Here is a 25,705-nt window from a genome sequence, read left to right as displayed (position 1 = left end):
ATAGCCGGGCACCGATCTTCCAAAATTAGCGATGGTTTCAAAACAGTCTCCCAGATATGTGGCAATCTCTTCATTATCATAATGGGATTTGGAGGCATGTTTACAGATTTTACAAGTTCGAGACCTGTAATACCTTAAACTCGCATAGATCCCCATAGATCCCCTCTATTTGTCGAGTTAGCGCCCCTGTAAGATCATGCATTTTCGGACACTAGAACGAAATCTTCCTGCGGATATCGCGGTTTCGGTGATGATTTAAGGAGAAATTGACTGTTCTTAGAGTTGTATGGGACAGAAATGAGTTCATACTTCATGAATACATGAATATATTATGATATGGGCGGGCTTCTAAGTCAAAACAATAACAAACTCAACTGCATCTCTACTGTATATTGCGTAGTGCATTGCCTAGTGTATTTCGTAGTATATTTTAGCCGAGACATTATTTCCGCACTTTGGCCACGCCAAACGTCTTTTTTATTCGTGGAAGTTAATCTGCTCTGTAAATTTTATTTTACACAGGAAGAATCCATACTAGGTATTGCAATATTTCATGTCTATTGGTGTTTTTGTGTACAAAAGCGCACCAGACAGTGAGACGTGGAGATCTGTTCAGTACTGATGCTGTCAGTAGACTGAATCTGATTGGCCATAGCGATCAGTAATATGGGTCGGGATCACGTGATGTGACGTCACCGCGGTATCCTCCTTGCTGTGACATGTATCTTTTTGCCAAAACGCGTACGTCATTGAACACCGTGCTCGAATATAATGATTTCACAATCCGTAAAGAATTCGAAAGTTATTGTATTTGGCAGCAGACATGAACGTATTTCAGTGATGCCGCCTATTGTATATAATGTCCATCGTGGTTACCATCAATTCAATCAATACTTCCAATATTTACTTGTCCAATTTATTGGTCAACCAGTCCCTTATTTGCATACACTTGTGTATCACTATCATTCAAATACCAATGCGTGCAGAATCCTCTATAATACATCATTCTTTTCAAGTGAAAGAACGTATTATGCATTTTTACACTGGTACAAAGAACACCCTCTACTTGATGTCGAAAAGAATAGAGAACCTGAGTACCTATTGCTGGACATCACATCAGGACAGATATGTGGGGAAATGAAATTCAAAAATACTCGAGAATTTCAAATGGGCGAAAGAAGAGTATTTGAAATCAACCAATCACACACGAGACTTTATAAATACAGTACCGGTAGTAAATCTGGGGACGATCTTATTTTGCTATCTTACCGAATCCGTCGAGTTGAATCTGAGAGACTTATTTTACATTTGGAACGAATAGGCGCTGACGTTTTAACCAGGAATATGCATTTAAGAAGATTTGGAAATATATATCGCTTTGAAACACCTTTAATCCACAAAGACCATGTTATAATTTCATTCCATGTATATAGCCGTAACAGCCACAGTAGTGACATTGGTCAGTATGTTGTTTTTCATAACATGTCACCAAAGGGGTTCAATACTTATGAAGTAAACTGTGCTCGGGAGGACGACAGGTCGCTAGTATTCACCCCTTCAGCGGGGTCAATTATTACAATTTGCCATCATAGTTATGATATGAAAATACTACTTGGGTTTCAAATAAACTGCCCTCAGAGGAAAAATCTTCTGCCAAAATTGCCATTGTGTAAAGGGTCAAGCGCTCCACTCAGAAAGGTGAAAATTGTTCATCACAATTTTTTCAAATCATTGCTGTTTCGTCATAATTTCGTTGGGACAAACAGACGCGGGGATATAGTTTGCACGCAAAATGTGGTCAAACACAAAGATATTCGACTGATAACTTCCTTAGCAGTCTTAAAAAAAAGACATCGCTAGCAAGACTCTCCTTCATGGAGACAAGTCGTATACTTCTGGGGAAGCCATGCTGCTACGATTATGATGTAATTTGGCGTCGGCGGGGTTTCTTAAGCACTGTTCATGTACGGCTGTCAACGGACATGCAAAGGCATTATTAAGGGGAAATAAACTGCGGCTGTGTCAGCCAAACCAGCCAGGAACTACATGTAAGCAAGATCCGTCGCAGTTTCGTTGATGTCCTTTCCAAGCATGCACCGCATACATGTTAACTGGTAATTAAACTTGCACAATTATTTCTCAATTCTTGAAAGTATCCCTGTGAGTGGCACTATAAGCGTACATCAAGGAGTTTCCAGACTCCAGTTGTGCTAGGAGATAAAGACAGGTGGTTCTATGACGCCAATTCGGAATCTATAACTGTGATGTCAATTGGAGATGGCCAACCGCTGGATACCTTTATTGTTTATCAGTTTAAAAACAAAACACTTAATGCCACCTACAACTCGTCTATGAACCCGTTTACAATATGCCCAAACCCGGACTCTGTACGTTTGGACCTTTTTAGTCTGCATTTTTATCTGCATTTAACGGTTATGTGCAAATACGGGCTTTTCAGATTGTACAACATTTACTTGCGACGTGTTACATTTGAATTTACTATCCCAACTAGCGAGGACCAATGTATGAAAAATAAATTGAATCAACCTGGAGCATTTTATATCATATTTTATGAAGAGAAAGTCTTGATACATTGTTCAAAAGGTAGAGAGAGTCGTCGACATTTCGATACTATTTACGATATTGTTAGCTTTAACGAAACAATCAAATTGCTTGAAGGAGCTGAGGTGCCCAAGAGAAATGATGTTGTTTACACGCGTTTGAAGTTAACAAAGACTGGTGATGCCATCGCCCTAGGTGCCGGACCGGGAAAATTACTTATTTGCCTTTTCCAACGACTGAACCGGTACAGAGAGATCCGGAAGTCCATGCAACCATTATTACCGAGGCCGATTTTTGACTGTAAGTGGTGCCCTAATGCCAGCTTGTTTCTTGTTTTCTTCTTTGATAGGCAACACGTAAGAAAATATCCTTTACTCTACGCTTCCAGAGTAGCGCCTATTCCAGAAAATAGCCTCATACCGAAAAGCAGGATGTCCACATTTCAAGAAATAAAAATTGCCTTTTTGTATTCAATAATAATACAGAATCTAGACCATTCATTTTTTGGCAAAGGGTGTCGAATGCTACTAGTGGCACCCACTAAACGGCGCAATAACAGGGTTTTATTGACTGTTGATATATTTACTCTTACTGAATTGTAACGAATCAAGATATCTCATCCTGAGGAAATTAGGAGTTAATGTTCGCTTCTCCATCCCAACCCCCGGTTTCCTCGAGATGAGATCTCTCGGAGAGCTGCCTATACCATGTCACACGGGACGTGCAAGACCAAGGTCAGCAGAATTTTAGCTGGGAAAGGTGAGGATAAGACCTTAGACGCTCACGACATATTTCACCAGTATCGTAAAGGACAGATTTAGGGATCGTTCATGAACATGAATGTGTAAACGATTCTGACAGTGTTGAGGGAGGTACTGATTAGGAGCGGGAGGGCTTGTTAGGGTTTACTTTCAGTCGAGGTATATGATATTTATCAAATAGAGTTCCTGTTTACTGGGCGGTTGTCAATGTTTAAATTAGGACTCGTGGATGGAGGATGTAGTCTAACACATCCTGCATTGTTATGATTGTAAAACACATATCCATGTATCAGGCAATGGATTTATTTAGATGAAAGGAAATATTCGCGACTCAGTCTTCCTTGATTTCATGGAGCGTTTTAAACCCAAATCTCTCGCCGCTCATCGCGCCATGGCCGCCGTCTACGGGCACATCCGCTCCAGTGAAAAAGCTTGCATCACGGCTGCTGAGAAACGTTATGGCTGCGGCAATCTCGTTAGGATGGGCCACGCGTCCGATCAGGTGGCACCCTGCAGCTTGTTTCTTCACCTCTGCGGCCTCATCCGGGGATTTCGCCCCGACAGTCTATACAGAAGAACGAAAATTGTTAACCGTATTTATTATTTCCTGGGACTTTGCGATTACTCGATTCGTTAAGAAATGAAAATCGTGAATATAAACTCATGGGAAAAATCCAAAATAATTTTTCATCCGCCAAAACCTTAATAAAAAAATGGAATATGCGTACACAGGCATATATATATATAATATGCTCATTAGAGGAGTAACCTGCCAATAAATATTCTCCCACCAGTTGTCTGGCTCGACCCATGCATGGACCTCTCGACCTCTCTAGCCAAGAGACCTGAGCCATCTGACCACAGTTCTCCGTTACTTTGAGCAATGCCCATGAGATGAGATCCTACAATGACGCGAATAAACTTACCGCTTGTGTCCAAACACACCCAGGTGATACGGAATTCACCCTTATGCCGTACTTTCCAAGGTCCAACGCCATACATTTTGTCATGGATACGATGGCGCCCTTGCTTGCTGAGTAGGTCCAACGATTCGGCTGTGCACGATGGGCGCAGTTGCTTCCAACATTGACGACTGTGCAATCTTTACCTTTGATTGACGGAAATGAAGAAAGTTTGTACCAAATGCAATAAAATAAGTGTTTTTTCTGCCGGGAACCACAATCAACTTCCGGTTGTTATGGAGGTATCTTCCAATATTCAATCAGCTTCGAGTCGATATGCTGAGAAACTACATGTAAAAGCCCTTCAGGTGTCGATAGATTTCCTTCAACACCCTTGCCTGGATGTCCATTCTGGCCTTCATCTTTTTTCACTCAAAAATAGAGCAGAAAAACCTTGTTGGGCAAGATGCTGGATCTCGTACCGTTCTTCAGATAAGGATAGCATGCTTGGACCATGTTGGCATAACCCTCCACGTTCACTGTCATTGTCCTTCGCCAGTCTTCATGTTCAGCATTCAAACCTGAATGATAAAAGAGAAATATGCAATTATCATCAGCAATAGGTTACAACCAAGATGACCAATTGTTTCTTGATGTACTCTAAAGGGTGTCTCTCTCTCTGTCATGTAATGAAATTCAATGGACTGTCGAAGGGACGCTTTTGGCCCTGAGGGGCGCAATATCTGGCTGAGTATCTGCATTAACTAGAACGTATTCTCTGAGGATATTATGCAGATATTGAAAGAACCTGATGTCATTGGCCTACAATGCAGAGATAAAGCTGATTCAATATCTATTCAACCTCTATTGCACAGGGTCAATGCGCTCCCCCACTTCCTGATTGACATAGTTTACCTTTCCAGTCAAAGTATGCGGCATTGTTGACAAGATGGTGGACGACGCCGCCATTTTGCTCCGCTACCTTCTGTACCTCTTCAATGCATCTTGCCTTATCCGATACGTCGACTGCGTGGAATGTCACTCCACAACCAGCTCCGCAGAGCTGCGTAGCCAATTCAGATCCTGCGTTTGCATCCAAATCGAAAATAGACACATGTCTTGCCCCATCATTTACAAATCGTTCTACTGTCCCGCGACCGATTCCGGATGCGCCACCAGTCACGATAACAACTCGGTTCTTGAAGCGTGATCCTTTTGTGACTTCATCATCAAGGATGGGAAGATCGGCACTCATTGCTTGATATATACTACAGTATTGGAATAGTGTTCAGCAGTCAGCAATCTGTGTCAGTCCGCCGCGTGCATGATCCGGGCGAGCACACTAAAGTCGCTGACCTGTATTTCGATATCTACACGAGTGTGACGCGTCTGAATAACCTTCCTGAATTGGTTTGATATATAAGGCCATGGGAATTATTAATCCTGTTTACCGTCCACCTCCCGCATGGGTTCTGAACAAACATGAAATATTTTCATTATTTTTTTAAAAATCTATCTATTTTATTGTTGCCATCATTTTTTTATTTAAATATTCTTTCCAGTGTTTCATCTTTACCTTAAATGATTGAAAAACACAATAAAAACTTGGCAGGGTAGGCTCTTCATCATAATAATGACATTTTTTCAATGCCTCATGTTGATGACCGACCTGATTTCCATTTACTGGAACTTGCTGAATCGCGTGTTTTGACCAGTAAATCAGAGTGTAAACCGATAATGAATAATGAAAAATGAAAAAAAGCCTCATCATCTTTTTAAATCTCTCGGACGGTAAACAGGATTAATCATTCCCATGGCCTAACAAGGGACATGAGCACTATACTGCCACCTGACCAGTGCGAGAAGCGATTGGTGCGGGTCGGCGAAGGCCAGGGCACATGAGAGGTTGTGCAGAGAGCTCGCTGTGATTTAGAGAGAGAAATTGGGTGTGGGATTTAGGTGACAGGAGGAAAGTACGCCTATTCGCCTCCATGCGCCCCCTCGATGTAGCGAGAGACTAATTGCTGATCACTAACGACGATTTCCGCAAGTGTTGTGAGGTGGTATTGGACATGTCTAGGATACTCTACAGTTACATTCAGTTTTGGGGAGACCTTCGTTGCAGTCTGACATCAGTATAGTGTTCTTCAGTTTGTAAAGTTCGGGTCCAAATTCCCCTGATATAAAAACTGATGCGTCATTTAGAGCAGTTTTAACGTTTAAATGTATGGATATATGTTGTTAAAATTATTTAAAAAGCGGCAATTTGAGACTTAAACTACGCCAATCAGTTGATTTTATAACACAAATGCCAGAGCAATCACGGCGTGATTTTTCGGCGCGATTGCCCAATAAATACTGCGCGATGGACTGTGCTGTGTCCTTCACTTCTCTGAGGAGTTCTCCAAACAGGCAGTAACTTGGAGGATTTTCATTAAAGCAACTGAAGGTAAGGTCACCAGAGAGAAAAAATGTGTATCTGATCTGCTTAAGAAATTAGGATATCAAAAAGCTGTATAGGCTAAGCGACTTAATTTTACACAAAAGAAGACTTCGATTATCACTGGGATGGCAATTCCCGGTGTTCGGCAAGTCTGGATAAACATGGTTATCAACTCTTAAATTTGCCCGCCCGAGATAAATGCCAGTTCACCAAGGCCGGGCACCAAGACTGTTAATTCTCCACGGTGGGTGAAGTTGTGTATGGCCAACTTTTTTTGCTTTCGTTACTGCAGTAGTTTGAGGCAATCGGGGACATTTCGAAAGTTGTTTTTTGCATTTAAGGGCCAACATGTCCGGCTCATTCAAGAAAAGGCCCGACCAGAAGGATGCCTCAATCAAAAACGGTGCAAATGCTTACAGACATCTAGCGGATGCGGTCAAGCCCGTGCCAAGCCATTGTGGTGCTCCCGTAGAGCCTGTGCAAGTCAACTGGAGACCCCAGCCGATCACCCTACAGGTCTGTGATAACGAAACCACGTGGATGCCCGAGGTCACCTGGAACTTCTTCTTAAAGATCATATTGTTTCCGCTGGGAATAATTGCAGGTGTTGCCTATGTTTTAAGGAAGTGATACCGAACTTGGCTTGTATATCTGCTGGGGAGGGCCATGTTCTTCAGAAATGACTTTTGCCAATAGGACAGCACCGGCCTGGTCCTTCCTACTTCAACTGTTTAGAGCGTAGCAGATCGAAGCCTATTCCAATGGGCTAATGAGACAGCTGCACTGAATTCTGTCCTCACGCAAGGCAAAATCTCTTGTCTTCCTGGATGAGAGAATTCCACTTGTGGACAACCTCAGCTTTATCATCTTTCCTCGATGTTGATGGTATAGGCGTACTGGGTGGAACAATCTATCTGGAGACAGCCAGCTCTGTGTAATATAGTAGGGGAACAGCCTTGAAGACAGATCAGTGCCAGCTCTGGGCGGTGGTGTATTGGGGAACAACCCATCTTGAAGACAGATCAGTGCCAGCTCTGGGCGATGGTGTATTGGGGAACAACCCATCTTGAAGACATCTCAGTGCCAGCTCTGGGCGGTGGTGTATTGGGAAAACAACCTATCTTGAAGACAGATCAGTGCCAGCTCTGGGCAATGGTGTATTGGGAAAACAACCTATCTTGAAGACAGATCAGTGCTAGCTCTGGGCGATGGTGTATTGGGAAAACAACCTATCTTGAAGACAGATCAGTGCTAGCTCTGGGCGGTGGTGTATTGGGAAAACAACCTATCTTGAAGACAGATCAGTGCTAGCTCTGGGATATTGGGTGATATGAATAAAGGGTAGCAAATCCTTTTTATTTAAAATTCCATGTACATTTACACTAGGCCTTTCTGTACAAATTCGGAGTAAAAGCACTTGCTACTTTTTATTCATATCACCCATGGTGTACTGGGAGAACAATCCACCTCATTCCAGCTGATATGCAACAGAAAACAAAGACAGAAATAGGCTTGAATAAATGATATATTTACACATTTCCCCTTAGCATGGCAATATATCAGCCACCATTGCAAAACGACAGGACAAGATAGGTCACTTGGCTGTAATGTAACATACACAGCCAAGTTCATGAGTTTCATATAAGGAAATAACAGCACACTGGCAGATCTACATGTTTACTAATACTTGACTGGGAGGGTGTATCTGAAATGTCACCCTCTGCCACCACGGATATTCACATACCTCAATTTCAAAATTGTCGGAATCATGAAAATTACTATTTGTTTACACACTTCTACTACCAAAGTACCACAAAGGGATTAAAACAATATGTTGAAGCATTGGGTTAAACATCTTAGTGATCCACAATGTAAGCCATTTGATATCCAACATCTACTTTACTTCCATTCGACTGAACACACACAAGATTTTTCTCCACATTAATGTGAAATGTACTTGTCGCCGATACAACCACTTTGTAGGCCTCTGGTTGGTTGAACACAGGCACCTTACGGGGGCCAGTGATAGGGTCCTCGTAGTGTAGCAACCTCACTTTCGTCACATCTAGAAGTAGAGCAGTGCAAAGTACAAGTATAGGAATAGCTCAACATTGAATACGGGATAAAAGTCCCAACAAAAAAAGCAGTCCTGAACAGGGTACTCATCATCAACTTGCTTCGAATGCAATCGCAGATGAACTGTCAATGACAATGGCATCAAAACTGTCTGGATCTTGGATAAATGTGACATCATCTCAAGACACTACAGTACTGTTGTCTTTAGAAGAAGATAAAACCTCATAGGGACAGTGGGACTTTCCTCCACTACAAGGAAACTATTATTGTCTTCAAAATCTATTTCTCATGGGTTTCCTCACCTTTTATGAGCCTATCTGTCCCACGCATCCTATTGACAATCTTCACTGATGTGTCTCCCTCCAGGATTGGTACGGTCATTTCAAAATGACCTGTGGCAGTCTGAGGGTTGATGAACTTCATCAAGACTGATGGCTACAACAAGAGATAACGAAGAGAAGTTAGTGCTGTGCTCTCAGTCTTGCTACTGATGATTCTTTCTTTCATTCATTGGTTGAAGGAGAATACCTCAGTATTTGTTTTCCTTGTGTCCCCAAACACTATAAGGGTAGACTAAACTAGAAGCCAAACTAAATGAAGGTTTGCACAATATGATAGCTCCACCCTTGTAGACTTTGGTGAGACTTGTTGTACTTAAGAGTAAGATTCCAAAAGAATTCGAATTTTTGATTATCTTACCTCAGATCTGAACTCAATAAACGGCTGACCTGGACAACACTCTTCCTTAATTTTGTCAGTTCCTTCATCCGAATATTTCACATCAAGCCCTTCAAGCTGTAATAGAGAAACATAAGAATTTGATGAAAGTAAATGACTTTATCAACGTACCTGTCAAACTCCTCACCAACCAAGACATACACCCAAAGACAAGCCAATCTATTCCATAACAGACCGAGTTCAGTTCAGTCATATCATAAGTTGTCACCTTGACGTTTAAGTCCTGAAACGTTACACTTACATTCAATGTCGACCTCAAGTATTCCATGCACTCCTCAAGGATCATCTTCTCATCATACTCCATGGTGGTATCCAACGCCTTCACACCCTTCTTCTCCAGATTGGCTCGCACCATCTGAACGAACGGCATCACCTTCTTCATGTACTTCTTCAGATCTGCGCAATTGCGGAAATCCGATGATAAAACCTTGTTATCCGGTAAAGCACCATCTTTTGTGAAATAGCTCTTCATGGTGGTGAGAATCGTGCTCTGCCACGGTGGATAAGTCTTGGCGACCCAGATTGTCGCATGCGTTGGTGGTTTTGTCTGCTCTGCACCTTTCTTGCCCTTGGCTTGTGTGAGCCTCGCCTTGCGCAGACGGAACTCGTGGGAGGAGTCTTGAATGTATGCAGATGATTGGAGGAGGATTTCACTCGGTTCGCCGGCAATGGGCCACTTCGCGTGCATGATACTCTCCTGCTGTAAAGAAGAAAATACTCGCTAATCAGCAAAGTAGAACGACAATGGATATTAATACCTAAAGGTTATGTGGAATACAAGTAAAGATATGGAAAGGGCCCTCAAAACAACGCCCAAGAATTTTAGGGTTCCTTGATACAAACTGACTTTCAATCCTGTTGTCATTCAAGCAGTCCTTACCTTGCCGAGAAGTTCCCAGATGTGCTCGCACAGATGTGGACAGATTGGAGCTAACATCAAGGTCTGCACTTCGATAAACCTGAACACGAGATCACGATGCATGCCTTCCATTGCAAGTTCTCGATAGTTGTCTCGGGCAATCTGGAAATATTTATTAGAAAGTTGGCACAGCACAGCATGATATGCACATCATTTCTAGGCAAAACTGACAATTACACTTCGGAACAAAACGATTGAATTTGGGATGGGGATAGTTTACCTGGAATTCGAAGAATCCAGTCTTTGTAGCTTCCTTGAATAACAACTTGTCATACATCTCTTCTGTCATTTTCACACCATGAGCAATTTCACTGAAAACAAACAAACACTGTGGTGATTGTGATACGATTCCTATAGGCTTTTTCATGTGAATGCAAATCAAGGACAACTTTGGTGGTTTCCACTCCTTTACAAATCTCCCGACGTCAGCCCAAGCAACACCAACAGTTTGGAGCCTGGTTAAAACTCAATGCACATACCTTGCAAATACTCTGTCCACAAATCTATCTGCTGGTCCTGAACGCAGCTGATCTTTCAATGCGATCATCTCTTTCACCCACTCGTAGAATGAATACAAACGAAGCAGACCAGCGTCAGCCATCGATTCCATGAAGTTTGCATCTTCTACCGTGTCACCTCCTGCTGCTAGTGCAAACCTCATACCTGTGAACGAAAGGAAAGTCTGATTCATTCATGTTCTCCTTTTACGCAGAGTCCACATAGCAGTGACATAGTTACGTTTCATGGGCATGCCTCATGATTCAACAATACATGTTATAACCAAGGAATAAATGATTACCAGGATATCATGGCAGAACGTCGTCAAAAACACTTATGCGTAAAACACAGATGTGTGTGCCAGGTAGCGGGCTACTTCCTTTATACATTGAAATCTTCTTACCGTCAGCTGAAAATTTGGCGATAGCTTCTGACAATGTCAAGAAATTTCCAGTCGACTTTGACATTTTTTCCGCATTCAACAGAAGATGACCATTGGCCCTAACACTCTTTGGCCACTTGCTCCTGCAAAAAGACAAATAGTGTCAACCAAGAGAAGTTAACCCGACAAGTGTAAAGTAGGAAAATCTTGTATGCAGGAAGTTTTTGTGCATGAACTGATAAAACTAATGTCTCATTCTATCACTAGCAGACTTCAATCTTGCTCTGAAAATGCTAATGATGTTGATGGGTTTACTCTAGCACAGGCTACCAAGTGTCTTGGCCATGGATAGGGCACTAGAACCTGGGTGAAATGCATATTTTGATAAAGAGAAGAAACAGTCGAGTAGCTCTTTCAAGAGCCCACCTCTCCGAGTATCTCCCACCTGTCATGGTCAATGTCAATCATCTTTGCAAAAGAATTTAGTCTCAAATAGACCAGACAGCTATCTGCTCTCAATTCAGCAATTTGCACAAAGTTTATTCAACCTACTTGTCTTCAGGCCAGATGCCACAGTGGTTGTAGAGGAAATACGTCAGGTGGTTAGGTACCAAGTCTTTGCCAGACACCCTCATGTCAACTGGGTACCAGTACTCGAATTCCTGCTTCATCCGAGCGAGTGTGCCTTTCGGGATTGATGTTTTCGGGCAGGCGGCATTCTTGAAGAAGATGTAATCCCACACTTCTGGTGTCATCTGCTCCGGCCTGAAAAGAAATGGGTTTATTAGTCAATGTCATAACAAAACAAACATCATTCAGAATTTCATTTACACACAGAATGGTTAAGTTCTCCAAAGAAAGCTGAACTAAAACTTATAACAACTACTGATAAAGGCCAAATTTTCCTGAACCTCACGCAAAATACAGAGTGGTCCAAACAATGTCATCAAAAGAAGAAGTTCTTTTGTTGAGCATTTGAACCAGCCTGAATACAACATAATTGCCCTCACTTGATTCCAAAAGGACTTCCAGCACTGCCGTCGAAGGAGCCAGCTTGTAGGATGTGTGCGACCGTGTAGTAAGCCATGTAGATAGTCGAGTCAGACAGCGACTCAATCAGGTACTGCTTGTCCCAAGGCAACTTTGTCCCTAATCCATATGACCTTGAGCAAGCATGCTCCTGCAACCAGTCCAGCGTAGCAGCAAAGTTGCGCCTCACGTCCTCACCGTACGTTTCCAACTGGTCTAGCACCCTTCTTGTCTTATTCTTCCATTCTTCATTACCATAATCAAGGTACCACTGATCGCACAGAGCAACCACGCATTCATCGCCTGAGCGGGACATCACCATGTTTTCCGGTTCCATGTACACAACAGCGTCTTTCTGGAGAAAATAACAATTACACTTTATAACAACTTGACAACAACGAAGCCAAAAAGACACAGTAGAATTCTTCATTATCGTATAAGCTGCACCACTTGTCACATAAACCAACAGCGCATTCATTGTCCGATTGTGACATGGCCAAGTTCTCCGGCTACATGTAGAAACAGCATCTTTCTTGAATAGTAACATTCATTTTAAAACGCCAACAACACAGACCTTGATCCCACTGGCCCACTCCAAAAACCTGGCCAACTGTTCTCATCTACTCACACTGGTAACCAATTTTTTCTGTACAAGCTTCTTGACTTCCTGAACCTGCTGCCCCTTGAATTCGCCAACAGACATCACCTGCAAAAAACAGCCATCTTTATAAGAAATGAGACAATAGTCTAATGAAACTGCAAACACATGAAGATGCATATGCCTCTCTTGGTCATCAGAAGTGTCATCTAGAACTCGTCATTTTGACTTTGAAAGTTCATTTTCTCCATGACAAAAAACTTTCAACCATAGCAAGGTAACAAATGGTTATTACTTACTCCATTGTAGAATCCCTTCAAGTAGACCTCGTTCTTGGCTTCAGCCAGTTTTTCCTTGTCATTTTGACTCTGTATCTTCATATCTTCCACGACCTTCACCGCAGCAAGGTTACCGAGCTCAGGAATATCAATGATTGGGATCTGAAGTATAAAAATCCAAAAATTTGCATTCAAACCTAACAACAACTAAAATTTTTGGCCCACCAGCTCCTTCTCACTTTTTAAGGTAGCAAAGGTCACTTGTGTTCATGGTAACGCCTTAAAAGGCAACCAGTTCTTGCTTTGATGCTTGGTCTTTGGCTATAATCTGGACACGCAACAATCAATTGAGTTCCGTTCTAAGAAGTTTTGAGTTGGACACATGGACTTCTAAGGTTTGGGAAATGATTCATCTACAAGTTCAGATTCATGTGCTGGCAGTGCATTTGCAATGCATCACAAGTTATCCCATACATTGTGCTACTTACAGGATCAAATGGTAAAACCATCTCATCACGGAGACCATATTTTTCTCTGAATGGCTGCTTCTTCTTCAGGTCTCTCAATGCCGCAAAGTCATCAGGAGAATCTGAGGGAACACTCGTGACAATCCCTGTCCCCTTGGACTCTTTGATAGTCAACATTGGCAGAGTGTAGATGACCTTGTTGGACGTCAGGGGGGCACTCAATGCTAGACCCATGATATCCTGGAAAAGAATTCACCCAAACATCTTAGAAACAATGCTGGACACAGAGAAGAGACAAGGGGATCCTTTGGGGAATCAAACCCACTGGCTGCCTCCTGGTTGTGAACCTGGTGCTCTTAAATTGAAGAATTGTTTAAACTGAACAAAACCAGCTTATTTGCCTGCCCAGAAATACCCCTTGAGTTGATTACAGCCTTACCCAACATGCACAAGGTGTGTTTTAATAGAATCAAACTAAAAAATCTATTGGTTAGGCCTCAAACTCACCTGGCCTGTGACCTCCATGATGACCTCCACCTTGCCATTTGTCTTTGTGAATCCTTGATAGCTCAGATTCCGCGCTGCCCGTCTTGAACAAATGAAAACACCATCGTTGACTGTTTCAAATGCGATGTACTTCATATCGGGCCTCACCCAGCTGTTAGTCTGTCCGTACATTGTCTCTGGTCGTAACGTGGCAGCGATCAAAAACACGGTCTTTCCTTCAAGTTTCCTTTGAAAGAAGAAGTTGGAGAGTCTAAGTTTAAAGAAAGGGGTAGATACAAGACGACATACTTACTACAGTGATTACAAATTGTCTTCCTCAGTTTCCTGTTATAAAAACCTAAACCTTATAAGAGGCACAACTTATTCTAATCTAACTTACATCATCTTGCCATGGAATGGTCCAATAGCTTTCATTTTGATGAGTGTGTACTCCTGGGGGCCGACACCCTCCCCACTGCTGCGGTCATGGTCCATGCATGGCTGGTCATCCAATGGCGAGAAGATGGTGTACCTAGGGTAGAGTCAAGAATGAGGAAACACATGTTTGAGGAAACGCAAGTTTGACGATCTCGACATGAGCAGTGTTTTGGGGGCTCATTCAAGAAGCACAACATTTTTTGTGTTGAAACTTAAGTATTGTCACGAGAACACTACAAGGTCAACTGAATGCCAGTATATATTAGCAGCACAGATGTTGGCTGATGGATTTCATGTCAAAAGAACTGTCATTAATCAATGTCATCTCAGGTACAGCAATACCAAAATGTACCCACCTTTTTCCAAATTGGATCTTTCCCCTTTCACGCAGATGGAAAAACTGCCAGCGTACAAAGGAATCGTAGTATTTGTTGACATCAGTCGTTATGAAGGTTCTTCTCCAGTCAACCTGAGAACATGTATACACATCATAAGGAAAAGCTTGAATCAGGATAAGAAATGGAATTAACACTCTGCTCAGTACACGAGAAATAATCAGATCGGCCAATCTTACCTTGAGCCCCATTGCCTTTAGATCGCCAACACAGTGTTGTGGGAAGTATCCAAACCAGTGATAGGCATCGGCAAACTTCTTGATCTCTTCATCAGGCAAGCCCAGACTCTGCATGATCTGCCACTGGTACTTACTGCTGCCCGCTTTGGCCGCGGCTTTACTCTGGAAAACAACTCGTCTGATTAGTTCTTGGCCACTTGTACAAATGTACACTGCCATGATTACTCTAGACTCACCGATCTAAGACCGTTTTGGACTATGCAAGCCAAGCCCCCATAGATATAATGCCTTTTGATGTTCGATGCCATTCAACATTGTTCAATCAGGACAGCCAATGTGGGGGCGACACAAAGATGTCTATAATTTCTGATGGTCATGACATTATGCCCTGCCCTTGGCATTTTTTAGGTCGATTTTTACAGCAAGGGTTCAGAATGACAGGCACATATCAAATAAACAAAACAATAAACTGTCATACCTTCTTCCCCTTTGATTTATCCTTAATGATTGGCTCCTCTGCCTTCTCAACGGCCATGACGCCTTCCTCCGTAGTTGGAAACACTGGTGGATAACCAAAATCTGCCATCTCCCGCTTGAGCTTGTCAGCACATGCCTTGATTGGCATACCGGTACAATGAAGACCAAATGGGAACAAACACCTCTTTCCTTTCATACGCTGGAAACCGACTGCGAATTCACATTTAGATATGGTGAACGTGTGGCCAAGATGCAGACGACCATTCATGTATGGGTAAGGAAAGGTGACCATGTACTTCTCTTGCCTGAAAATAAAAAAACAAATAACTGCACTGAGGATTTTCAATTTTAACTGTCAAGAGGGAAACTGTTTGAACACCTTATGCAGGTTTCAGTTCAGTTTTGACATAAATCATGAGTGGTTGAGCTGGCCCTGAACTGGTAGGACATGGCAATAACGCAGGCAATATCAAGAAAAAGGACTCAAACACTATGTGAATTGAGTGACATCCAATACAGCTTTAGGGCCACAGTTTCTTTTAAAAAAACACTTTAGCACTTAAGGGCTGACCCTAGGCACCACCATACCATTTTGGCTGGAACTTGAAATATAAAGCAAGTAAATGCCCAGGGCGCGCAAAATAAAAAACAAATAACAAACTCCCACCTTTGAAACTGGCATTCACTTCATTTTCTAAATTGCTGTAGGGTTCCAAGTTCTGACCAAACTTGTACTGCCTATGGTCAACCCATAACAACAAGATGAGCATCAGTTTTTAATTAAAGTACATACTTACTTGGCCTCGTCTGACCCTGGTGCAGGCGCATCCAGTTCAAATATCTTCTCTCTCACCCATTTCTCCTGTACACGTTTTTCAATGTCCAAAAGCTCATTTAGCTTGGCTGTACCCTTTCTAGCTGTGGTCATCTTTGGACTTTGCTCTTGATCAGAATGGAAGAAAAACAAAATTTTCAATACGATTGCGTTATTTATCAGTGCAAGACCAGAAGACCCGCGCCCAGCCTCACCATTGGGGCGATAACACCATCATATATCTGGCAGAATGATACGCCAGGGCCTATAATAGACCGTGTGCGAAAATAAATTTTGGCCATCTTTTCACAGGCAGCGTAAGTTTACCATGACAATTGACATAGAAGTCATGTTTTAAATCAAATCATCACCAAAAGCATTAAAATATCATGAATAATAGAATATTGAAAATGATTGAAAGGCATTGACAACTTGAAGTAAATTGCTTGAATAAGCGTGTATATTTTTACTTTCATGCCATGGTAAACAAATGTTGGCTGTGAAAAGGGTCGTTTCAAAATGGGCGAACTTTATTTTCGCAGGGTGTCTAAACTCACACGTACGTGCACCCTATAGGGCCTACGTAATAAATTTTGGGACACCCTGTACATCACCAACGCACATGATGACATGTGCACGTGGCGTACGTCGATCATATCACTGACCTTCTTCTTTTTTTTGCAAGATACCTGATGTTTGAGTACTATTTTGTCGACAAGTCTTCGACTCTTAATCCTGATATAAAATCAATGTTTTGATAGATAAAAATTCGCCAAAATCGAGATTTTTATTTGACACCATTCACCGCGAGTTATCCTCGATCTCATTCCTTCCGAAGCGGCCGATAAGCTGACATGCAACCCTAGCGGCAAATCGAAGAACCAGAACTGATATTGTATAATTATAGCGTCTCGGGGGGGGGGGGGGGGGGGGGTTAAAAATGAGAAGCCGTTGGACTGAGTATGAGCACTCTCAATGTGGACAAGTCTGTTGTGACAGACATGAACTACAGTTCAATGGCTACATGTTGCAATTAATTGGGATAGACACATGCACATTTTTATGCCATTTTATAACATTACAACCACTGGTTATCGGGTCAGGTTGGGAAGACATTGACACAACCTTCACGACAACATTACACTTGCATTCTACATGGGTGATACAAGACAACTGATTTGGTTGTACCATGGTAATCATCTCACAAGGACGGACAATGGAACAACCAACCTCTTCCAGCTGGTTATCTGGTCAGGGGTGATATGAATAAAGACTAGCAAATGCTTTTATCTAAAACTCCATGTACATTTACACTAGGCCTTTCAGTACAGAATTGAAGTAAAAGCATTTGCTAGCCTTTATTCAGGGAATGGTTTGACTATCAGTCGGCGAAGCTTTCTAAATGCAATTGCCCTGTGCATCCGCACTTTCGGCTTCCAAAAGAATCGACTCGAATATTAATTCAAATCTGCCATTGCCGACATCATTGGCGCCAAAAACTATTTCTTTTGACCCTGTTGACCGCGCTTCTAAAAATTTTGTTTTTAAACCATTCAAACATTTAAATCAACTGCAAACATTTTCAATAAAATCACCGAGCTATATATATACGATATATTAAGAAATATCTATAGTAATATTGTGTTAAACGGTTACCTTGGAACTATTTGCACCCAATTACTCTTCCGCCAGCGTGACCTAGCCACAATCATGGCGCGTACCCTAAGGCCTGTCTTCAGATTGCCAAATATCTCACGTCAAACATGAACGCCCTGATAGCTCAGCAGTTAGAGCGCTGTGCTTTAGATTGGGTGGTCACGGGTTCGAACCCCGGCGAATGTATTTTTTCGTTTTTTTAAAAGGTCTTCTTTCAATTTTTCATCCATGAACGTTTATCAGGCCCGGATTCGAATTAGATTCAAACCCTGGCGAATCTTATATCGTTTTTTTTAAAAAGCTTTCTTTCTACTTTCATCCATGAACGTTTATCAGGCGCGTATCCAAGGGGGTGCACCAGAGGCACGCCCCCTAATTGATATAGAATCTTTGAAATTGACCATGAAAGTTTGGAACACACCTGTAGTGCAGTAATTTTGATGAGAAATGCAGTGCACGCTCCCTTTTCTTCCAGTTCCTGGATCCGCTAGCGCTCTGAGACCATCATCATTATTATCATTATCAATATTATCATGAAGAAAACCCCTTTAGGCCTACCCGCGAACTTATATGCAACATAGTTAATTAATTCTAAGATATGCACGCATGCATACCATGGTGACCAAATTGGGAATCACCGATTGTTGATGTATGGGACATGACCTATCCTCCCATGCAGCCATTGCAGGCCCCTACATCAATTGTGAAATTGAGACACATTATTTTATCCTTAGGGTAGGCCCCCTACCCCAACACTTAACACTTTCTCAACTTGACCTGACCCAATGTATGTCTGCCCTGGTCAGCCCAGGAACTCCCCAACCCAAGCAAAATTATGAAGCCCATCGCACTATTGTCCGTCTTCTGTCATGGTACAGGCAACGGCAATAGCGATTGGATTGCATTGACACAACCTTCAAAGGGTCCTTTAGCTGTACAAGACAACATTACACTGTGATACAAGACAACTGATTTGGTTTTTCCGTGGTAATCATCTCACAAGGACGGACAATGGAACAACCAATCTCTGCCAGCTGGTTATCTGATCTCACGAGACTGGTTGTACCCAATATCTACCTGAAAACTCTTTAAGTACAACTTGAGTACTACATGTACTTGGGACCACAGTCATCTTAGAAGACTGGTGAATCCTCCCAAAGTCCTTTCTCTCATGCAGAACGTGCCACCAAAAAGACATCAATATACACATAAAACTCAATCAATCTGTCTACAGTGTAATTTTGGAAAGAAGCCCTCAAATTCGTTGTCAGTCCTCGTTAGATTTTTAGCCGCAGCAGCCAATAGCTGGTCTCAAATCATCCACAACAATCAACAGAACATTGGGTTTCTGGGAATGTGCGAGACCTGAAACAAATGCCAACACAACCGAGATGAAAGTGGATACAGAATTTTGACAAAGATACTGATGATAACATCCCACATGCCAATGTCCAGAGTATTTAATTGTGCTGGCTCCTCAATTAGAAATTACTCAAAGAGAAATTTGTCCAAGAGACATCTCCAGTAATCATATGGACAGTCTCATCAGTCAGTCGGTCCTAAAGACATTTCTAATAAACATGGGGACAATCTCTTCCGAGTGGTAGTCTGTCCAATTGACCACGACCAAGTATCTGATTTATAGTAGGGGCCTATATGTAGACTAGGCCTGTGGTCTGCTGGTATGACCCATATTTTGGGTATTGTAAAATTGTTATGACAAATATATTAAAAAAACGCTTACATTAGAATATCAATTAGTGTAAGAAGTATCTATCGATAAAATCAATATCACTTTCAGCTTGATATTTCTTGAGATGAAAACGAAAGAACATATGAGTGAAGGCACATTAGCAAAACCAAAATATTGATCTTTCAGAAATTAGTTAGGTATCAAACTTTCGTTTCTCTGCTCAACGTATTTGAAGTAGTCGTGATCGCGTAATAGACGAACGCCTGCTGACCTAATACGTACTCCTAGCACAGTGACATGTGCATATCTTTGCTAATTTTGACTATTTAGCTATACAGCCATGTAATGCAACATAGTTAATTGATTCTAAGATATGCATGCATGCATGCCATGGTGACCAAATTGAGAATCACCGATTGGTGATGTATGGGACATGACCTATCCTCCTATGCAGCCATTGCAGGCCCCTACATCCCCCATAGTGGTACCGGTGCTGTTTACACCAGTCAAGGAGACCGATGAATACCATCGGTATGTGGTCTCGAGAAGCCGGTTCCAATGACCACTCGTACTCTGGAAAGATGCTGAGATTGCTCTGGGACTCGCTAGCCCCCACGGGCCCGGCTATAAAACACCGGTGTAACATATGTGGTTGTTTCCAATGTGTCAGTGTTTCCAAACAATAGGCAGCTAGAGAGACCATGACTTTTCAATAGGGGGAAACACAGAAAAACTTGTCAATCTATCTTTTAGCGTTCCCAAACAATGAGGGGAAACACTCAAAAATAGAAACACTCAAAAACATTACACCGGCACCCCGACATGCTCGGCGTCTTCGATGAGAAGGAAAAGGAGGTCCTAATCATCGAGATAGCTGTCAGCTCCGACAGACACGTCCTAGCACGTGCGGAGGAGAAACGATCGAAGTACTGTGGCTGTCGGTGACTATCTCATCTCTCTCATCATGTTGTCAACACGGTGGAGCAGCCAGAACTGATTCGGCCTGGCTGTGACTTCCTCATCTCTCTCACCATGTTGACAACTTGGCAGAGCAGCCAAGACTAATTTGGCCTGGCTGTGACTGTCTCATCTCTCTCATCATGTTGTCAGCACGGTGGAGCAGCCAGGACTGTCAAACAGTTGTGTGAGCTCACTAGAGCTTGTACTTACATAACAGTATAAAACTAAAATTAATATAATATATATATAAAACCGTCATCGGATGCGCATCCGATATGCCACCAGATCCTTTACCGTCAATTTCTTTACCGTCATCGGATGCGCATCGGATATGCCACGAGATCCTTCACCGTCAATTCCTTTACCGTCTTCGGATGCGCATCCGATATGCCACCAGATCCTTTACCGTCAATTCCCTTACCGTCTTCGGATGCGCATCCGATATGCCACGAGATCCTTCACCGTCAATTCCCTTACCGTCCTCGGATGCGCATCCGATATGCCACGAGATCCTTCACTGTCAATTCCCTTACCGTCTTCGGATGCGCATCCGATATGCCACGAGATCCTTTACCGTCAATTACCGTCATCGGATGCGCATCCGATATGCCACGAGATCCTTCACCGTCAATTCCCTTACCGTCTTCGGATGCGCATCCGATATGCCACGAGATCCTTTACCGTCAATTACCGTCATCGGATGCGCATCCGATATGCCACGAGATCCTTCACCGTCAATTCCCTTACCGTCTTCGGATGCGCATCCGATATGCCACGAGATCCTTCACCGTCAATTCCTATATACCGTCATTGGATGCCACGAGATTTTTTGTTACCTCACCGTCAATTCCTATACCGTCATGGATGCCACGAGCTTTGTTCGCGTTGTAAAGGTTTCGGGGATACGACTAATGCATGCGAGCACCGTCGGCGGAACCCCAAACCGCCCTCTCGATCTATCCGTAAGAACAAATCACTCTCGTGACCGTCACATTTACGGACTCCGGACCTCCAGACTTTAGAGACCGAGCTTTTCTTTACCTTACAATTACTGTATACTCGGCGACTCACTTATATGTGTTGTTTTTTTCACATACATTGTTCTCGTGGTTTACGGAAAAGTAGGCCTAAAATGTTATAGTGTCTAAAAACAATATTCAGTTAATGGAATTGCACTTTTTTCCATTGCTGCTTGCTTGATATTGCCCTAACAACTTTTTCATGAATCAATTTTGAGCATTATGTTTACAACGTAGTTATTATAGCACGAAATATGAGTCTAAAATGCCAAATACTTGCAACTATTATGTTAATCACTGAAATCTTAGTGTACTAATTGCTCGCTATAAGCTAGGTTATTGCGCCCCTAAACCAACGTACTGACAACGCTACCTCCCCGGAACTCAAACTTTAACGTGAGTTAATTGTAATCTTACTCTCTATATACCAAAGTGATTTACCTAGGAATACAGTTGCACTTCACTGAAAACTAATGATGTGTTGACGAGTTCAATGAATCCTTCGATTCCTTCCGTTTTCTTGGCGAACTGACGTCCGACAATCAATGACCCGTTGACGTGTACCTGCAATACGCCATTGCCGCAGTGTGTAAACAGATCTATTTTTGGACGAAACTCAGCCCCTCACAAACTTTGGTCCATTTCGCCAATGATGACACTGCTTCTAGGCTGTACCACAGCACTTTAAGCTGTAGCAGCGCCAAGCAAGAGTCAAGACAAATGTGTGCTGCCAACCGCTACTGGATCAACCCCCTCGCCCGCCCCCCCCCCCCCATCAATCATCAGATTCAGAGGCCTGAGATTCTTTTCTACTGTGATGTTAAAGACCGACCTTTTCCAGATACCAAACACCGGGTGGAGAGCAATTTACCTATGGCCTGCCCACATTTGCGAGATGCAGGCTGCCTGAGCTCTGGCCCCATGCTGGCAAGATAAGGCTAATGTGGCTTGACAACTGAAGTGTGATGAGTGTAAACAATCTCAAAAGGTTGCTTCAGTTCCATATCTTGGTGCTTTACCAAAATTAGATTTCGGGTTTATGTACTCCAATTTGGGATGTTTGAGAAAAAAGAATTAAAAGAGACATTTTTTGAAATCATTTCAAGTTTTCTTTTGCCACCTAATATTCAAAGTGATCATGCAGGTACTCATTAGCAAACAAAGAAATATTTATGAAATGAAAAGCTAAGAACATGTGAGCAAACCTAAATTTATGCATGACTCACAATCCAAATTAGTCAATGAAGGCCTATAGACCTGCCGGATTTTAGGAATACTAGTATAAATCAATGTGTTATTTTACTTTGTGGATTAACCTTGTCTAGAAGAAACCAAGGGAAACTATAAATTGTGCTTTGATTGATAAAGTCGAATGAAACACAACAAACAATTCAATGTCTGAGGTATCCTTCATTTTCTGATATTTAGAAAATGCTTTTTCTCCTGCATTGTTGAAATAAAATGTACGATATACTATTTTGGTGTGCAGTAATATTTGAAAATAAATCTACATGTAAACCTAATCCTGCAATATTTCAATATTTTATTCAGAGAATTCTAATTCTACCAGACTACAATACCCGGCCAAACCTATGCTTCAATAAACTAATTGCACTTGACATATGCAGTGATAAACTTGAGTGCTCACAGCATGTGGCCTATATAGCTTTCCCTCTGATGTTACCTAGCCAGGCTGCATCATACTGACATTGCCCCTGATTCGTTCTGGCCATCTACTTGCCCCGCCTCCATAGTGCCAATCATATTCAAAAAATAGAGGGGCAGGCCCTGAAATCTTCTAATTTCTCTTTATTGGCTGGGAGATAGGACTTGAACTTTAAGAATGTTGTTGCTGAGGCATTCATAGATTTGACTGACAGTTTCCAGGAAATTCTGAGGCCTGATAACAAAGTTATGTGGGATATTTTAATCTTGACCGTTGGAGGTCCTGGGAGCAATGATATCAGTTGAGCACTGGATCAGTGACAGGTGAAGAGCCTTTTATACCCGGGGTCGGTCTTTAAGGCCCTTGTGTCATGCAGTGTATTCCGTAGCACCGGTACACAACTTATGTTAAACCGCGACGTCTGCTGCAATTCAAATTGCATATGACGCCAACCGAATTGTGACGACTTGTTTCTCCTTTCTTTTAGTGAACAGTGACCAGCCCACCAGGTAGAATATCCATGACACCTCCTTGAAACACTCTTGATCTGACCTCGCACATTTTTTTTTACTCGTTACTCCTCATTAACTTTTGATCAATGTAGCCAGAATATCAAATGGCTGATTTCGATGAAAGAAGTAGTACAGTGACAGTTGACACTAATTGGGGGAGCTGGTTTCAGACAATTGATGAAGTATTTGTTGAAATTGATGTGAATGAGGGGACAAGAGGCAAAGATGTGAAGTGTGACATCACTTCAAAGAAAATGAGGGTGACAGTTCTTGGGAAGGTAGTCATAGAGGGTGAATTCCCAAAGCCAGTTCATGCTGATGAAGTTCTTTGGACGTTAGGTAAGTCCCCTCAGTAAACAGACGAAGCTAACGTGGCTCCAGTAGAGTAGTAGGGTCAAAGGCTGGTGTACAGTCAGTCGTCGTCCATCAAGTCGTTGTCAATCCGCCATCATTCACTGTTCAGGCTCGATATGGGCAAGGCACCATTTCCGCCAAAAACCTTGTCGATGAACATGCTTGTCTCCATGTATTGACTACCGGTACACGCTTTCTCAAGTATGCCATCCCGTCTTGCATTGCATTGTGTGTAGTGTTCAAACAAACCATGCCGAGTGCTTAAAACTCCTCAATTCTTATATTGCAGAGGATAAAAAGCTGGTAAGAATATGTCTTCCAAAGGCCGAACCATCTGCATCGAACTGTTGGCACTCTCTTCTTGTCGGCCAGTATGAAGCAAACCTTTTCCAGCAAGATGAAATGCAGAAAAAGCTCACTTTACAGCGTTTCCAGTACGAGGTAAAGAAACAGTTCACTATGGATCGCTTGTGACAAGGAGAGAATTGATGATGTAATTATATAAATCTCTTACTTTGGCGTCGTCGAAAGTATGTAATATAAACCAACAAAAGTGTCAATGAAAATCAGCCTTAAATATTTTTGATGTTACATATCTTCTGTGGCGTTTGTGATTTGTTTGATTAAGCTGGCTTAATACCACTCCTGTGGACAGCCCTGAATTGTTTCTTAGATGGAGTGATGAAGGTGCTTGCCTTCAAATTCTTTGATCTATTTATAGTACCAATAAATATTATACTGATATGTGTGTAAACATCACAGATTTTCAATGTCCGACAGACAATGATGATGAAATCTGTCCCATTCCTTTTTCAGAATCCTGGCATGGATTTTAGTGGTGCAAAAATTACTGGAAACTATGATAAAGGTGGACCTGAATTGGATAAGGCTTGATACAAGTTACTTTAAGAACTGGTTTGTTTGGCAGATAAAGCATTATTTCATCTGGCAGTAAAACCACAGAACTTCGATGCTAGCACAGGACTTAATATATGAGACGATACGGGTGACTGGGAGGCAATCTTTTCTGTCTAATGGTGGACCCTTTATCTCATGGACATACTGGGAAACTAACCCCAGAACCTTGGAGACGACAGGAGCTGATGCTTTCATTGCATCACCCAATCAGCCAGAGGGCAATTTGTGACCCCCATGCTTGGATTGCTTGTTTGGCGTGGCCTGGCAACAACTTGAATCCATTGGTGCTAGTTGTGACTTCAAGAAAGCTAATGTAATGATATTGGACTTCTGTAACATTTGTGTCAAGTCTTCCAGGTTTTAGGTTCACATAGATGTGACACAATAAAAAACATGGCTGTCATCACCAAAATATGTCAGTTGTCGTTCATCTTATTTCATCCACCGAGTGATTGTCTGTCCCAAAGTAACAATCCCTCATCCAG

At 42.2% G+C, this 25,705-nt stretch overlaps 3 protein-coding genes across 7 annotated transcripts; 1 reads left to right on the top strand and 2 right to left on the bottom strand.

Annotated features, from left to right (window-relative positions):
- Positions 1-900: 900 nt before the first annotated feature.
- LOC135493299 (meso-2,3-butanediol dehydrogenase-like) lies at positions 901-5,596 on the bottom strand. The gene is made up of 4 exons (XM_064780528.1): positions 5,141-5,596; positions 4,708-4,806; positions 4,250-4,431; positions 901-3,888 (listed from the first exon to the last, which is right to left on the bottom strand). The coding sequence occupies exons 1-4, from the start codon at positions 5,478-5,480 to the stop codon at positions 3,655-3,657; spliced, it is 855 nt and encodes a 284-aa protein (XP_064636598.1). The 5' UTR covers positions 5,481-5,596; the 3' UTR covers positions 901-3,654.
- Positions 5,597-8,175: 2,579 nt separating this feature from the next.
- On the bottom strand, positions 8,176-17,290 carry LOC135493280 (leucine--tRNA ligase, cytoplasmic-like). 3 transcript variants are annotated; one of them, XM_064780476.1, is made up of 20 exons: positions 17,108-17,290; positions 16,426-16,570; positions 15,630-15,933; positions 15,152-15,313; positions 14,934-15,046; positions 14,540-14,671; positions 14,161-14,386; positions 13,675-13,893; positions 13,208-13,348; positions 12,939-13,016; positions 12,292-12,665; positions 11,834-12,046; positions 11,303-11,424; positions 10,881-11,064; positions 10,622-10,712; positions 10,363-10,503; positions 9,724-10,182; positions 9,444-9,539; positions 9,047-9,179; positions 8,176-8,733 (listed from the first exon to the last, which is right to left on the bottom strand). In XM_064780476.1, exons 2-20 carry the CDS (start codon positions 16,554-16,556, stop codon positions 8,525-8,527), a joined length of 3,528 nt encoding a protein of 1,175 aa, XP_064636546.1. In that variant the 5' UTR covers positions 16,557-16,570; positions 17,108-17,290; the 3' UTR covers positions 8,176-8,524. The 3 variants fall into 3 exon arrangements, with proteins under 3 accessions (XP_064636546.1, XP_064636545.1, XP_064636547.1); XM_064780475.1 differs by having other exon boundaries at positions 17,132-17,290; XM_064780477.1 differs by having other exon boundaries at positions 9,724-10,179; positions 17,132-17,290.
- Positions 17,291-21,982: 4,692 nt separating this feature from the next.
- On the top strand, positions 21,983-25,632 carry LOC135493425 (nudC domain-containing protein 2-like). Of its 3 annotated transcripts, none has more exons than XR_010448234.1 (4): positions 21,983-22,166; positions 23,924-23,945; positions 24,592-24,795; positions 25,119-25,632. XR_010448234.1 is itself a non-coding variant. In XM_064780766.1 (4 exons), exons 2-4 carry the CDS (start codon positions 24,053-24,055, stop codon positions 25,194-25,196), a joined length of 465 nt encoding a protein of 154 aa, XP_064636836.1. In that variant the 5' UTR covers positions 21,990-22,166; positions 23,924-24,052; the 3' UTR covers positions 25,197-25,632. The 3 variants fall into 3 exon arrangements, 2 of the variants coding, with proteins under 2 accessions (XP_064636836.1, XP_064636837.1); XM_064780766.1 differs by having other exon boundaries at positions 21,990-22,166; positions 23,924-24,287; positions 24,592-24,743; XM_064780767.1 differs by having other exon boundaries at positions 22,000-22,166; positions 23,924-24,287.
- Positions 25,633-25,705: the final 73 nt, after the last annotated feature.

The sequence above is a fragment of the Lineus longissimus genome, chromosome 9 (assembly GCF_910592395.1).
Source record: "Lineus longissimus chromosome 9, tnLinLong1.2, whole genome shotgun sequence".
Classification (NCBI taxonomy): domain Eukaryota; kingdom Metazoa; phylum Nemertea; class Pilidiophora; order Heteronemertea; family Lineidae; genus Lineus; species Lineus longissimus.
Note: the sequence above shows the minus strand (reverse complement) of the source record. Positions and strands in the feature narration are given on the sequence as shown.